The 15,401-nt window shown below is 39.7% G+C and overlaps 1 protein-coding gene across 1 annotated transcript; it reads left to right on the top strand.

Annotated features, from left to right (window-relative positions):
- Positions 1 to 897: 897 nt before the first annotated feature.
- slc25a36a (solute carrier family 25 member 36a) lies at positions 898 to 14,272 on the top strand. The gene is made up of 7 exons (XM_028427119.1): positions 898 to 1,333; positions 3,109 to 3,273; positions 4,919 to 4,996; positions 6,370 to 6,470; positions 10,863 to 10,929; positions 11,016 to 11,305; positions 11,417 to 14,272. The coding sequence occupies exons 1-7, from the start codon at positions 1,293 to 1,295 to the stop codon at positions 11,608 to 11,610; spliced, it is 936 nt and encodes a 311-aa protein (XP_028282920.1). The 5' UTR covers positions 898 to 1,292; the 3' UTR covers positions 11,611 to 14,272.
- Positions 14,273 to 15,401: the final 1,129 nt, after the last annotated feature.

Consider the following 15,401-nt stretch of genomic DNA (forward strand, 5'->3'; position numbering starts at 1 on the left):
TAAGACCCCTTATTTCAGTTCCATAAATGTTGCTTTTTGTTATCATGACGGACAGATACACCAGACACTTGATGTCTAACAGTAGATACTGCTGTCTGTCAAAGAATAAACATGTTGGTTTTAATGAGACAGCAACAAAAATGTCCTTGTCCAAATACGGTCAGATCTGTGTCAAGACGACCTAGTCTGAGAGGCCTCGGAAGAACATAAGGCAGGTAGATTTGCACACACATACATTTAAATGTGGAATTGTCCGGTTTGTTTGTAATGTTTTTCTGCTGCTGCTCTACAGTATGAGTGAAAACATGCACTAGTGTGTGACATATTCCAGTCACAGGTTAATTTGCACAGGCACATTTTTTAACTTGAAATAATCACTGATGTGACTTTTTTCTGGACTTATTTGTCCTGTTTAATTTTAATGTTGATATGCACTGCTCTGTGACCTTAAGATAAGAACATTTGAAGGACAAAGTTACTTTAAATGTTTGCTTCATTATTATTTTGAAGCAGTTTGTGCATTTTGCATCTGTTATCAAAAAATATTTCAAACATGGCTGGTTGGTGCCTAATCGCTACTTATACTACTACTACTTATAATTTGACTGATGATTTGTCAGTATCATTTTAGAACAATGTGGCAATTTAGAGTCAAAAACAAGTGCAACTGTCATCAATTAATCATCAAATTAATCGTTATCGGCTAAATGCCACAATTAATCGTGATTACTTTTTTTGCCAATATCGCCCAACCCTAGTAGCATGTGAACAGTGCATGATCAGGGCGGAGCATAGACCGCATATAAGGGCGGGGCGACGTGACGTCACGTGTCAGTCTAACCAATGGCAGCGTCTGTTTCCAGCCTATGGTCGCACAGTAAATACTATGAGCTCTGACTCCTTCCTTCTCACTGCAGAGATGAATGCAGAGGAGACAGACAAGTGAGACCCGCAGATGTGCCATAAACCGTTTGTTACACCAGAGGTGATCTACTGCTATTACTCAGTCCGGGGAGCTCGCTCCTCGCTGGTGGCTCAGACGAGGAAAGAGGACATCGGTGTCAGAAAGGAGGCTGAGCTAACTGAGCGAGACATCAGGGGGGTTTGTCGGCCCACTGCAGTCTGATTCAACGGAGACTCGCCCCACTGCCCGTTAGTCATCGACGACGTTTGTCCACCGACGTGCGCATTTACCCGTAGAGCAGAATATAACGGGAAAAAACGGGAACCGAGCCCGTGTTTGACCCTCTGCCGCAGCCTGAGACGCGCTGCTTGGCAGGGCATGCTGAATAATGAGCCAAAGGGACACACTGGTTCATTTGTTCGCTGGAGGGTAAGTCAGTCAACGCGTTTTATTTGTACATATCTGGTAATCTGTTTTTTTAATGCACTTACAGTTTGAAATGTGATGTGTTTATGTCGCTAACCTGTGAAAGGGCCGCTGCGCGTGCATGTCCTACGAACGAAGCTGCTGTAACACACTGCTGTCACGCACAACTTCCGGTTAAGACTTTAAAATACACGAAGTGGAATTAACAATATCAAAATAAATGTGACACAGACCCTGTTTACGCCTACATAGGACTTTAGTTATACATTGGGTGTTTTGCTCATATTTTTATCGTTTTATTTATGCAAAGTGCGGCTTTTTTTACACGAATGTATGGCTTTTATTTTGATAGCACGTGAAATTAATTTCCGGATATACTGTCTCTGTCGGTGACTTGACTGAGGGCGTCTGCAACAACAGCAGTGATCCTCGTCCTCATTTTAAATTTTACATTTTTCGAACAACGAGATAGATAAATTAAAGGAAATGTCAGGTGAAGTTCATGCTTGTTGATTGATGGAAGGTAACTAACCACAAACCTATCATGCCAGAGATCCACAACATGACCCTGCAGTCGTCCATTGTTCATTCAAAAAATCACTTTATAGTTTCTTTATTGCATGACTTGTCCAAGTCCTGGTAAGAAAGCAGCTTCAGGGAGTAAAACATTGAAATTGTAATTCTCTGATGTCTCTGTGGCTGATTTAAGGGATAAGGCACAAAAAATGGCTACTTTTGGTTAAACGTGCAACCAATGGTGTAGATGAGCAATTTCTTCTTGTTCACAATCCTGTAAACAGGCCTAACAACTTGTTCATCAAAGTTTATTGACCCAGTGGTCAGTCTTGAATTTAATCTATTCAGTATTCAGTTTCTGTGGATCTGCACCAAGCTATTGACATTCAAATGAGGTAATCTCAACACACAACTGTTATCTTTCTTATCAGGGATTTTAGAGTCTGATATCTAGACGCGTTACTATCTTGAATAAGCAGAATCTTGTCTGTTTGTCCCTAAACCTAGAGCTAGAGGCCTCAGCATAGGGTTGCCTCCCACTGCCACTACAGGCACATTCGGCACATACAGCACAGAGCTCAGCTCAGAAAGTAGGCCAAGGGTCACCGCTGCCTGTGAGCATGAATGTGGGTTGGTCTTTTGAAAGGTAAATATAGCTGGCTTTACCCTGTAGAGATCACAACAAGTGGGTGTCCGGATACACTAATGTAGGAAAACGACTAGAATACACATTTATAGAGGCTTCCTATGATTAGCTTTGATAGTCAGCATGTTTTTATTCCAGGTTTGCATGGGTTTGACTGTACTAATGGAAAGCACCAAGCCTCCAATGCAATCATTAGTCAAAATAAAGGGGACATGCCATATCAATAAAGTGGTTAATACAGTGGTATTTGTACAGGGTTTAATGAGTAAACAGTAGTCTAATGTTCATGAGAAATCATGACTTAGAAATCGGTGTTACAATGAGACATGAGACGTGTTCAGTTTTCCTTGTTTGCACAATACAAGCAGCTCAGTGTATGAATGCACTCATACATAATTTTGGATCCACCGTCAACAACAGATAGTGTTACCAGAGATCGGCATTAGACACTAGTTTTAAAAATAAGATGGGTAAAATATGGCTATGTCTTGGCTCTTATAAATACAATATTCTATTATTATCATCGTGCCAAATCAGTCTTTTCCTAACCATGCTGTTATTTTCCCTGTTTCTGCACCATCTTTCCCCTCTCAACACCTCTCTGTTTCTTTTCTAGATGTGGCGGTACAGTGGGCGCTATTTTGACTTGTCCTCTGGAAGTGGTGAAAACCAGACTGCAGTCCTCCTCCATCACTCTGTACATCTCTGAAGTCCATCTCAGCACAGTTAATGGAGCCAGCGTTGCACGCGTTGCTCCGCCGGGGCCTCTGCACTGTCTCAAGTAAGGGTTATTTTTTTGTTCCTCATTTTGCAGAAATACATGAATTTCCTCTTATTAAACATACTGGAAAATTACCAATGAAATGAAAAGTGAGAGTGTAGGGGAATTTAGCTCTGGTTTGGTGTTTATTTGGACTCTGCTGAAGACGTATAATTTCCACTGAACACTGAGGGCAGCATTCCATAAACATTCAGAGGGTCATAGCTATAGGGCTCTGCTCCTGTTCTCTGGTGAGTCCGTTCCACGAGTATGCACAGAGCACAGAATGCGAAACATGTTGCATAATTCACAAGCTGCTGTGTGTAAAATTTTCCACTGCCAAATATTTGCATTAATTATCTTTCAAATCCAAAATCCAATTTCTCAAGTTGACTGTGTTACTTAAAAAAGGCTTCTGACATGGAACCTATTATTGACTTGATACATAGAAATCATTACCTGATAACAAAAGAATTCAATAGATTTGTTTTTCCATATTGTTTTTGTTAAAAGAAGGCTTCCTTCCTGTTGGCAAGTGGCAGTGTTTTCTTAGCCTATTTGTTTACAGTGCTTTCTAAAAGATTTTCTTCAATAACTTGGGACTAATTCCCGGTGTTTAGAGATTGCAGTTAATCTGGGCATTGTTTTGGGCTCAACACTTGTCTTGTGCTGATTAAAACCAACGTCCTAAGTTGTTGTTGAGGAAAAAACAGCCACTAGCAGAAATCTCTCTGTATGGTACAGAGTGAAGAAGGGCAGTAGAGGAAAGCGCAAAGGAAAAACCCACACGTCAGTCAAAGTGGGTCAACATGTGCAGAAGTGCAAGCTGAGATCCCGTGCTGACAAATGGTTTGAGTTTTCGGACTGTGTCAGTCCAAAGCTTTGTGTGTTGTATTATAAACAATTTACATTTTTGAGGACAGAAGAGAAAAAGAGAGTCAAATCTGATGGCCAGGGCAGAAAGACAGTACAGCTACATAACATCACTGGAAGATATGGTGTTTAGAGTTGGTCACTATTTAAGGAAGATGTTAGTGGCCCATTTCATGTGAACAGGTGAAGGTAAAGTATTAGCCATGCTTGTTCTGAATCAGGTTACTGGGTTTGTTGACACATGGACAATATTTGAACTCAGGAGAGACTCGGTAGAAAGGTAGAAAACGTGATAACACCACTATAAACACCAGCAGAATGAGGGCATCTGTCATTTATTTTGGGTCATGTTGATAGTAACCCTGTAATATCAGGATATCACATACTGGTAGTATGCCTGAGAATGTCTGCTCCCTCACTGGATATACTTTGTATTTGGTTACAAACAGATGTTGTGCTAAACAAAAGTTCAAACAAAAGTTGCTAGTTTCCTCTTGTGCTATGCTGCTAATGCTACTTTCATACTGACCTTTGTGCCTAGGCATAAGAGTGATGACCGTTTCTTTCAACTAGCTCTTCACAAGTGAAAAGGAAACATTAAAATAACATTTAGACATCATTAGACATTTATGAATCATTAGAGGTCCATCAAATGAGATTTAATATGTGAGATATCAAGCATGAAAGCAGCTTAAGACCTTAACAATCAATCATGAGTATTTGTGCTTTATATTGTGGTGGAATGTCTAATGTGCAAAAAATAAAACTAATGACATTTTTGCTGTTTTTGCAGGTTAATTCTGGAGAGAGAAGGACCTCGTTCACTCTTCAGAGGACTTGGACCCAACCTTGTAGGTGTGGCACCTTCCCGGTATGTAGAGCGTTATCTGTAATGTTTCAGGTGTGGCATGTTGCTTCTTCTGTTTCACTTTATCCTTTCTGATGGCAAACAAAAAAACTTGGTCTATACTTGCAGGTCCTAACCAACACGAAGAGAACAGATCTATATAATCTTTAGTCTGTAAGATGGTTTCACTCACTGAACCTGTATTAGTTGGACAGGCATGGCTGGTTATCATTTACTTCCTTTGCCTGGCATATACATTGGAGTGTAGGAATGTTTTTGTCATTTGATTGTTTTTTTAAGCTGCTTGCTCACTCAGAGCTACTTAGGTGAGCAGAAATAATCGCAGAACAAGTGGAGAAAATGAATGTTAAACTTGCAACAGATTTGCAAAGGAAATCTTTGATTCAAATCTGAGCGGAAATGAGCAGGTCCCCCCCCCCCCCCCCCCCCCAATTCTTGGCCAATCTGATTAGGATTGTGCAACAGTGTGGACTCTGTCAATCAAAATAAGAATGTAACAGCACCAGCTGTGGCGGCTTTATCATGTGACAGTTGGTGTTGATAAAATGGAGTTGACCTGACCTGTCTAGATTTCCCTAGATACTGCTGCCGTGTCATGTGATCATTTTCATCCTTATCTAGTTGGTATGTTGTGATCTCTGTTTCTGAGTCACAATTTCCTTCTCTGCCTTTATCTCTCCCATCGTGTCTGCTTTGCAATTATTCAGAATTATTCTGTTCCCTGAGTCCACTGTCTGTGATGTCTGGGTGTGTTTATTCACACATGGGAAAAACACCAGAGAATGTGTGTTTGTGTCAGTTGTGTGTTGGAGTTGTATAGCAATGGCTGATCATGACAGCTGTAGTGTTTTTATATATTCTTTTTTATATTTATCATGTTATCTCTGATGGGTGGTGTGGCTTGCCGGGCTACAGAGTAATTCAACCCTGTAATAATTAGTAAGCAACACCCCCACCCCCCAAAAAAACAAACAGACAAAAATAAAAAGATGCTAATGAGTGTGTGTCGACTGGGCATGCTGTTGGCCTTCATTAGCAACACAACACATGTGCAGGCAGCTCAGTCCACCACCATCACTTATTACATATGAGATGCATGCATTCAGAGCCACTCATGCTAATCATCTGCAGAGCAACGTGCTCTTTGAATTTTAAATGAGGGCAGGGAGCAAGGGTCACTAGGTTTAATTCCAGGCAACAGATCTCTCGACTAAATCCTATGATATTGTTTAGTGAAGGGCAGCAAAGTCTTGCTGACCTAAGTTATGGAATATTTAATTTCGAGGTAATCTCTAAATGATATAAAACACAGTGCAGGCATTAATTTTTATTTCTCCATGATTGATTTGGCTAATTGTTTCCTCTGTTTTGCACAGGGCGATCTACTTTGCAGCCTATTCCACAGCCAAGGAGAAGCTGAATGGGGTGCTGGAGCCAGACTCTACCCAGGTGCACATGGTGTCTGCTGGGATGGCAGGTAATGATGGTTCCTTTTTCCCTGACCTTCTGTCTGTTTGTCTGTCTGTTTTGTCTGTCTGCCTGGACAGTTTGTCTCACTGATGGGTTTTACAAAAAAACATGTTAATTATTCAGTTTGTCTTCATCAGTCAGCTGTTCATTTTTCTTTTTTCCTTTTGATCATTTTTTTCCACAAAGTATCCTAGAAATCTCACTTCCCCTAGACCTGAAGCATGCTAAAGTTAACTAATAATGTCTGTTATAAGTAGGCATTACCAAGCTGTTTCATGTCTAGAAACATTAAATATAAACAGTAATCAGTTTATCAGAAAGCACAATTTAAGACTCTCAGGATCAAACTAACATCTGCCGAACATAGTTTACTCTGCAACTACGCCATGAAAGATACATTTACTTATGTTGTAAACATGGTACTGATTAAGAGATAACACTTTATTGAAAACAAAATTACAATCCAGTTATTTCAAAAGGGTTGTATTCTCCCAGTCACATGATTATATATCGTGTTTTTCTCTCAGTAACTGCTTTTCAAACATTTCTGTAGATTTTCCAGCCGACATCTTGATAACGCTGTATCTTCATACCCACCATGACAGTACACATATAAAAGATTACAAATCCTCACATCAGCATTGTCAGACTTTGACAGATGAGACATAGCACTCAGACAAATTTTATGCTATAAAGCTGTAATTTATACCATGGCTGTGCCGTTATACAAAACAACAACAAAAAAACATTATGGTCCTCAAAGTTTAGGTTGTGCTTTCCTCTTCTCCTGGCCCCGTTTGTCCCCTATGTCCTCCATTTATTTATTTTTTTTCCCCTCCTCGCCCCTTTCTCCTCTTTTTTTTTTGATTCTTTCATTTTGAGGCCTCTCCTGAGGACACTGTAAATGGTTTAACATCCCAGTTGTTACTTAAACAGTGTGGTCTGGGTGTATAGAGGAGAGAACACGGCCCCCAAAGGTCAACCGGGGCCCCTGGCACTCGGGCGGACACGTCAGGTAGCACCCCATTTCTTTACACTGGTATTATGAAAACCATGGTGATTTTTTTAAAAAAAATATAAATATAAGACAGTTCATAATGGTTATTCATTTGTAATGATAATACCATTGCTTACGGCAACGTGTTTGCTGCTGGTGTGTAGTTTTAGGCTTCTTTTTCCTTAGTCTTGACACACACACCTACCCCTTCCCCCTAAGCTTTTTCCATCAGCATAGTAAAGGTAAAGTAATGACACACTTGTGTGGATTCTTCTTGTCAGCACAAAAGAAATGCTAACCTTGTCACCGCCACAGAAGGTTGCACTTTATATGTTTCATTTTGTCTTTCCTCATCATTCATCGCCACCATTAGTGCTTTAGTCATTTCTTTTCAAGGCACTACCAGTTCATAAACTACAGGACAGGTGTAATTTCCACATGACATCTTATTAAACTTCCAAAAAGAGATTACCTTGACCATTGTACCACTTCTTTACTGACATCACATAAAAATATCAACATATGTGAATGTGGACTACATGTAGTGAATATGTAGTCCTGTAATTATTGAAAGTGGTAAAATATAACACAGCATACAGACCGTGGTTAGTGAGTTTAACTTTAGCTTCCAGTTCTTTATCAGTACACAAAGGTTAACAGTGTACCAAGACAGGCATATTCTTGTCACTGTTGTTGATATGTAGCTTACAATGGTCAGTACAACAGAGCTAAATATGATCCTGCAGCAGGATAATTATTTCCAGGTCTGTAAACTTTGCAGAAAAACACCCTCTTTAGGCCTCTCCTGCTTTGAATTGTGGGCTTCATTTTGCTTGGAGAAGGGAGGCCGGTCACACTGCTTGATTCAGTCTTTTCTCTTCCAAAAGTTAATCTAAAGCATGTTGTGTCTCTGAGTAAAAGTAGGTCAAACTGCTCTTGAGAAGTTCCCCAAGGATTAGGTCCCTATAGAAGGATCAACAAGCACGACGTGCAGCAGCACGCTCACATGCAGCTCGACATGTACACGTGTACTTATATGCACAAAGTCTTGTTTAGTTTCATTAGCTCTTGATACTTTAGGGCAGGAATGTAAAAAGTTGCCCTACTTGCATTTCTAGGAAAAACACAACGAATAAGCTAAAAAAAAAAATCTATGTACAGACATTTATATAAACACGTTATTGGCACAGAGGGTAGGCACAAATATTACTTCATATTTGGCATGTTTGATAAACAAAAAGCTCTTTTAACTGTGAAAACAAACTTTAATTTATTAAACCAACCAAGATATTTTAAGAGACTATTCAAACTAGTAGTTTATATATTTATTTTCAATGTCATGTTCTTTGACTTTGAAGAGGACTAAAAACTAAAAACTGCTCTTAATGATTTGCTTTCTGGAGACACATTTTCCTCCACATGTAAAAACATCTTATTGCTATTTTAGTTGAATTTATAGTTGTTCTAAAATTGATATTGGTTCCACGAAGGTACTTTGGAGACTTATCATTGATCCATCTCATTGTTTCACTTACAATCACTCACATAAACCATCATTCCAGTCCTTTCACGATTTGTCACTGCTTAACGGCAAGGTTAGCATTTCCACCTGCCTCTCTCTTTGTTTTCATATACCTTATTTTAGTAAATATTCTCTCTAATATATAGATGATAAGACTTTTAGGCCTTTATATTTGTTCTTGTGTTGTAGCTCGCTCTCTGGAGACAGAGCTGGAGTTCTGGATTATGCTGGCTTCTGTTCCGTTATCATTTTCTTTATTCCAGTTGTTAAAGTGGGAATAAAGTGAATGTTAAAATGTAAACTAAAAAGAGAATTTAACATTTCTAACAGTAAATTAGAGTGGGTCACGGATTTGGGCTAATTTTTTGGAGAAAGATGGGGGATGTCTGTTCTTCACCTCCCATCTCTTCTCCTTGACAAAGTGGGTTGGGGTGGGTTGTTGGTGGGGTTTGGATGTGACTGCTGCTTGTGTGTGACTGTGGTACAGAAAAGCCTGTGTCTATTTTAGGGCTTTACTGTAAAGCTTTCACCCCTGCGTGATTGGGTGGGGGACCCCCGCCATCTGAGCCCCCCATATCTGCAGGCTACTAGCTGCAGCGGGGAGGAGCTGGAGGAGCTTTGCCCCTCCCTCGTGAGTACACGCCATAGACGCTACTTCATTCTACTTCCCTCTTTTTTCTTCTTCCTCTTTTTCTTCTTCTCTTCAACAGACCTGTGTAATCCTTTCTTCTTCATGCAGTCGCCTTAACATAGGTCTCTGCTGCATTGAAACACTAGATGTGATTGAGGTCTCTTTGCAGACTCGTCCTGGTGTTAGCTGTTTTCTGCAAATGGCCATGTTTTACTTCTCTATGGTACATCACTTTATCACAGTCTTTAAAGATGCTTTGTCATTTATTAATGACACAAAGTGCACAATTGGCTTAATACCATACATCACAAGCTTTACAGTGTATGTTTTTATTTAACGCAATGGAGGAAGTATTACCTGTAAACTTGCACATGCGCACACTGTGGTATATTGTACTCATTCATACTTACTCAGGGATCTATTCCTTTTTTCGTGAAATTAATTTAATGTTACATTTTCACTGAATACAGACAAACGATTATGTACCCTCTCTACGCTTGGAAAGTAAGGGCTTCTTTAAATACCTCACCATTGACTTTCCACTTGAATAATTAAGTAATCTCCGTTAGACACCATTTTGTTTGTGTCGTAATAGAAGCAGTAACTGTGCAGCTCTAAAATGTGAACAAACACATAGCTTAGTCTAACAATCACAGAAAAGTTAGAAATGTAAGAAGACTTGTTGTGTTGTGACCTGAATTACTATTGTTATGTGTTGATATACTTTTCATTTACACAGGCTTCATAATTGCAAAATATTTTACCACAGTAGCTCATTAATGGTACATTAAAAAAAACGGTTTCACCCTCAAAGGCCTAAAATAAAAGTGCTGCTTGGCCTCTCTTCCCAGTGTTTGTGATTAGATATTTAAACTTTTAAGCTGCTGCCTTCATGCACCGCTGTTAGTTGCAGGAAAAGAATTGTTTTACATGCACCTGAGCAGCATTTAAAATGAAGCAGATCAATATGTTAAATTGCATATGTGGAAGAGAATGCTTTTTGTCTGTATGTCAGCAAATGATTGATGCTAAAGTCTATATTTATTTGATGAAGATATTGTCTAAATCATAGCATCCTGACTTTGAATAGTAATATTAAAGTAAAAGCCAAAGCCAGTTGATCTTGTCTCATGAAGTGCTCGCTCACTGTCCTTGTACTGTCTAGAATAATTAGTAAAGCTGATTTGAATGTGTTTTTCCAAGTGTCTCTGCCTCTGTCTAAACCTCTGACCTTTTCTGACTTTCCCAGGGTTCACCGCCATCACAGCCACCAATCCCATCTGGCTGATAAAGACCCGTATGCAGCTGGACTCCAGGTAAGGAAGTTCAAACCAAAGTGCTGCAAGTCTACATGGTTTTACTGAGAATTATATATTTAAGCACAGTCTCTCTGTGTTCACAGAAACCGGGGTGAGCGGCGTATGAATGCATTTGAGTGTGTGCGGCGGGTGTACCAGATGGACGGCCTGCGAGGTTTCTATAGAGGTATGTCAGCCTCATATGCTGGCATCTCTGAGACTGTTATCCATTTTGTCATCTATGAGAGCATCAAACGTAAACTACTGGAGTACAAGGCCCGTGCCAGCATGGACGAAGAGGACGAGGCTGTCAAAGATGCCTCAGACTTTGTGGGTATGATGCTTGCAGCAGCAACTTCAAAGACCTGTGCCACCACCATCGCGTATCCTCACGGTAATCTACAGACTCAGTCACCTATATTTTTGGTGGTTTTTGTATTGCCAGCACATCCTGTGGAAAAATAGAAGCCAACAACATCTTCTTTATTTCTCTCTTAAATTACAGAGGTGATCCGTACACGACTACGAGAGGAAGGCAGCAAGTACCGCTCCTTCTTTCAAACTCTGCTGACAGTACCCAAAGAGGAAGGATACCGGGCGCTGTACCGGGGCTTAACTACCCACCTTGTCAGACAGATTCCCAACACTGCCATTATGATGTGCACATATGAGCTGGTGGTCTACCTGCTTGGCTGTTAGCCCACCAAGAATGTCTCCTCTCTGTGTGAAGAGGGAGCTGGTAAGCAAATGACTGAGAAGGATGCCTTTTGGCTAGGAACAGTGGGTATGAAATCTCAAATGATGACCAAAGGAAGTCTGAAGTTACTTTAGTGGACCAGGAAGATGATAAAAGAAAAAAAAAAGAAGGAGGGAGGAAGAGCCGTTTGGTACCATATCAGCATCACCCCTTCCATTACCCTTTGTCATACTGCTGGAACAGATAGAGCTCACCACAGTTCACAGAGGAGGTAATGGTTTGGGAGAAAGGACACAGAAACAGATTTTAAGCCAAATTCAGTGGCCTTAACACAGTAGGGTTTTGAATCCTTCTGTTTGAGTGAAGGTTAATTTTTTTTTCCATTTTTGTGGGAGGGGAGTACATGGAGGCAACTAAACTTGATGTATAAGATGAAATCTAAATGTAGGTCAGCCAATGATCTCTGGCACTAATTGTCTGAACAAGCCTGCACTTGCTTCACTGCTGTAAGATGATCCATTGAATACTTTTATCACCTAGGGTGATAAAGAACGTTTAAGTTGGAATGTCAAAAGGATGTTACTGTCGAGGCACATTCATCAGCGTGTCTTTAGTTTACCACCCATCTTTGCACTACAGAAAGCATTCTCCTTTGTACATGGCAGCCTGCCCCCCCCCCCCCCCCCCCCCCCCCCCCACCCCCACGGACGGCCTGAAGCTCGTATGCAGCAGCACACAATGAGACGCAGTGATGAGCTTGTGATGGCCTTGGGGATGGTCACTACAGCACATGCCTCAGACACTAGCCAGCTGAAAAGCTGACTTCCACTCAATGTTTTATCACTCTATAGCTCATTGTGCTTTGTGGTGACAGGCTGTGGTTAAAGCTGGCCTTCAGTGGAGGTGGTAAAATTGAAATAAGGCCATTTTTGCCTGCAGTCACTGCTCAGCACGTACGGATCTTATGTGAAAGCATGACACCATCCTGTCCTTTTTAAGATGTGAAATGTGCGCCTGTCCAAAAAGGTACCAAGTATCTTCTGTTAGAGTGATGCTGCTTGAAACATAATGTGACAGTTTGGGGAACTGTTGGAATAGGAGAATATTGATGGAGTTCTATCACCCCATAGGCCTGTGTGTGTGTGTGAGTGTGACTGTGCGTGCGTGTGTGTTTGTGCATCTGCAGCCATGTTTGCCTGCATGTATAATAAATATCTAGTCCAGATTTCCCTCCACTAACTATTAATCTTGCAAGACAGTGCAGTCTTGAGTATGGAAATGTTCCTGTGTGATCCTAGGAGCATTCAGCCTCACTCTCACATCAGTCCTTCCTTCCAGTGGCTTCCAACTGACCTGATAACATGCACTTTTGTGGCCTTCTGGGGCTTGTGCTTTGCATTTTATTGTTTGAAAAGTTTAAACTTGTACATTGTAAAAGAAAAAAGAAGTATTACTGTATATCAAAATAGTATTTTACGCAACTCTCCTCATAACGGATACATTGTACAGAGTTCTCAGTAGTTGTGAGGGATGTCCAAACATTTGTATATAATATAGATGCTGTTTATGCATATCATTTTTCTCTCCTTTGGCCCATTTATGATCATGCTGTAGTTTGTATTTACAAATGATTGTGTTCATTTTTGTGCAATTGAACCTGATTTGACATGGACTGTTGTTTGTTTTTTTGTGTTTATATATCGTTGTGAGCAGTTATGCAATGCTTACATCAAAACTAACAACATTAATGTAAGCCTTTGAGCTGGAGCATGTTGCAGTCATGTTCCAGTTTGCACAGTTTGGATGTTTCCGTCATTTGGGATGTTTACATTGTTCTTTTCTGTTTGCCAGATTCTTTTTTTGGGATATTAAAATATAGTAGATGTTCCAATGTGAGAGCTCAAGAACAGAATCTTTGCACATCACCATGGTTAATTCATAGAAATTGCTAAAAGAATCTGTCACATAAGACATTTATTTACAAGATCTACTTCTTTAAGGAAGCAAGGTTGTATAAAGATTTATTTGTTGGAAAAAAAATTAGACATGCACGTTTAAATTTTATTTTAAGCACCTTCACAAAATTTCCATTAAATTCTTTATATTGCCCACGTGACAGTTAAACCTCTAAATCTCAGCTGCTTTAATTTCAGTGCACTTATTCACCCAATGAAAGTAATGCACACACAGGTCTCCATGTTACAAAAAGGTATTGTATTATGTTCCAGCACCAAAATCAAATTCATTCATGCATGATGTTCTTGAACGCTCACATTTCTCTCTATGTTGCAGTATCATTTCAGGTGTTGTAACTTGTAATAGTTATTGATTTTCCATCCCCGCTGACTTGTTGCTAACCCAGCCCGCTTCTGGTGGAAAAAGAAACACCCGTAAAACACTAATAGCTTTTGTGTATGTCCATAGCCTTGTTTGCTGTAATACTTGAGGTCAAATTACCAAAATGTGACATGATCAAACAACTGGACGAACAAAGTGTCTGTATGCAATTCACTGTCTTTACATTATATCGTTGGACAGCATGCAGCCTCCAGCAGGGGTGAATGAAACCTACAACATTGCTTATTTGTTTTTATTTTGCCAGCTCAGTCATTGATGTTTGTTTTTTAAAACAAAAATGTAAATAAAAATTCATTTGCAAATAAACTTGTTTTTCTTTTCACACTCTATTTGCCTTGTACTGTGCAAAGCCCTTTTCATTACATAAATTCTGAAAGAAGAAGTGCAGAAAAAATAGTTTCCACTTATTTCTTACACCAAACACAGACTTTAACAGTCAGTGAATTGAAACTAACTACTGGTGTTACAAGCAAGGAGATGTGCGTGTGTGTTTTAATACATGTGCATTGCAACAAAACATGACACTATAATTTAAAAAAACCATAAAGACATAAGATGATGCCTATTTGCCTATTTGTATTTACCTGCTTTCCCCACTAGGAGGAGCCAAACTTCTTCTGATAGAAATCATGAGTGCAGTATACTGTAATATACTGAAATTGTGTCACGACTGACATTTAATTTCAAACTATTTCAAACGAAGAAGTATAAAAATGTTTCTTTCTTCTCCAAGTTGTACATGAGGCCTCTTTGCAGGAGGACAAATAATGACTTTATAATAGGCTTAATTATAATGCTGAATTTTTGAGGGCCAAAAAACATTGATTTTTGTTTACACCTCTGTAATGCTATAATGTTTAATAAACACAGAAGAATCGATCTTTAAATGTGTGAAGTGGGATATTGGAATAATCCATCATCACACATGTAGTGGCTGGAGCAGTGACTTATATTTTAAAAAATGACTCCAAGACATTCGCTGGTATTGATTTTTCAGTGCAGCTGTTTGGGTTGTTCAGCACAAAAGGATGAGTTCCCCATTACAACTCGATGCAGATCAATCAGCTCTTCTCTGGTTCACTTAAACACAACAGACTGACTTCCAGGTGCTACAGTTCACTGATTCTTCTGGTTATATTACAGTTGATGCCAACATAATAGCCCGCATATTCTGTTAGTAGGCTCATAAATGTTCAGATGTAAACCACAATAGAAAATTGATACAAGAACACACACATAAAGCATGAGGAGGACGATACCTTCACGTACTGTCGGAATTCTGTGACACCCATTTTAAAGTTAAACTAGAACATAACATGGACACAGTACTGAACATTTTGGGAACTATTTGTGCAATAAAATTTAGGGAGGCCGTTTAAGTGTAAGGTCTAAAGGAAAGTGAAGTAGACTACAGGTGAACTGATACTGGCTAAGG

This window comes from Parambassis ranga, chromosome 17 (genome assembly GCF_900634625.1).
Source record: "Parambassis ranga chromosome 17, fParRan2.1, whole genome shotgun sequence".
Lineage (NCBI taxonomy): Eukaryota > Metazoa > Chordata > Actinopteri > Ambassidae > Parambassis > Parambassis ranga.

Coding starts and splice junctions, on each gene's coding strand:
- slc25a36a (XM_028427119.1), top strand. CDS start 1,293: ATGAGCCAAAGGGACACACTGGTTCATTTGTTCGCTGGAGG. Junction 1,334..3,108: donor GTTCATTTGTTCGCTGGAGG/GTAAGTCAGTCA, acceptor TTTCTTTTCTAG/ATGTGGCGGTACAGTGGGCG. Junction 4,997..6,369: donor GTAGGTGTGGCACCTTCCCG/GTATGTAGAGCG, acceptor TGTTTTGCACAG/GGCGATCTACTTTGCAGCCT.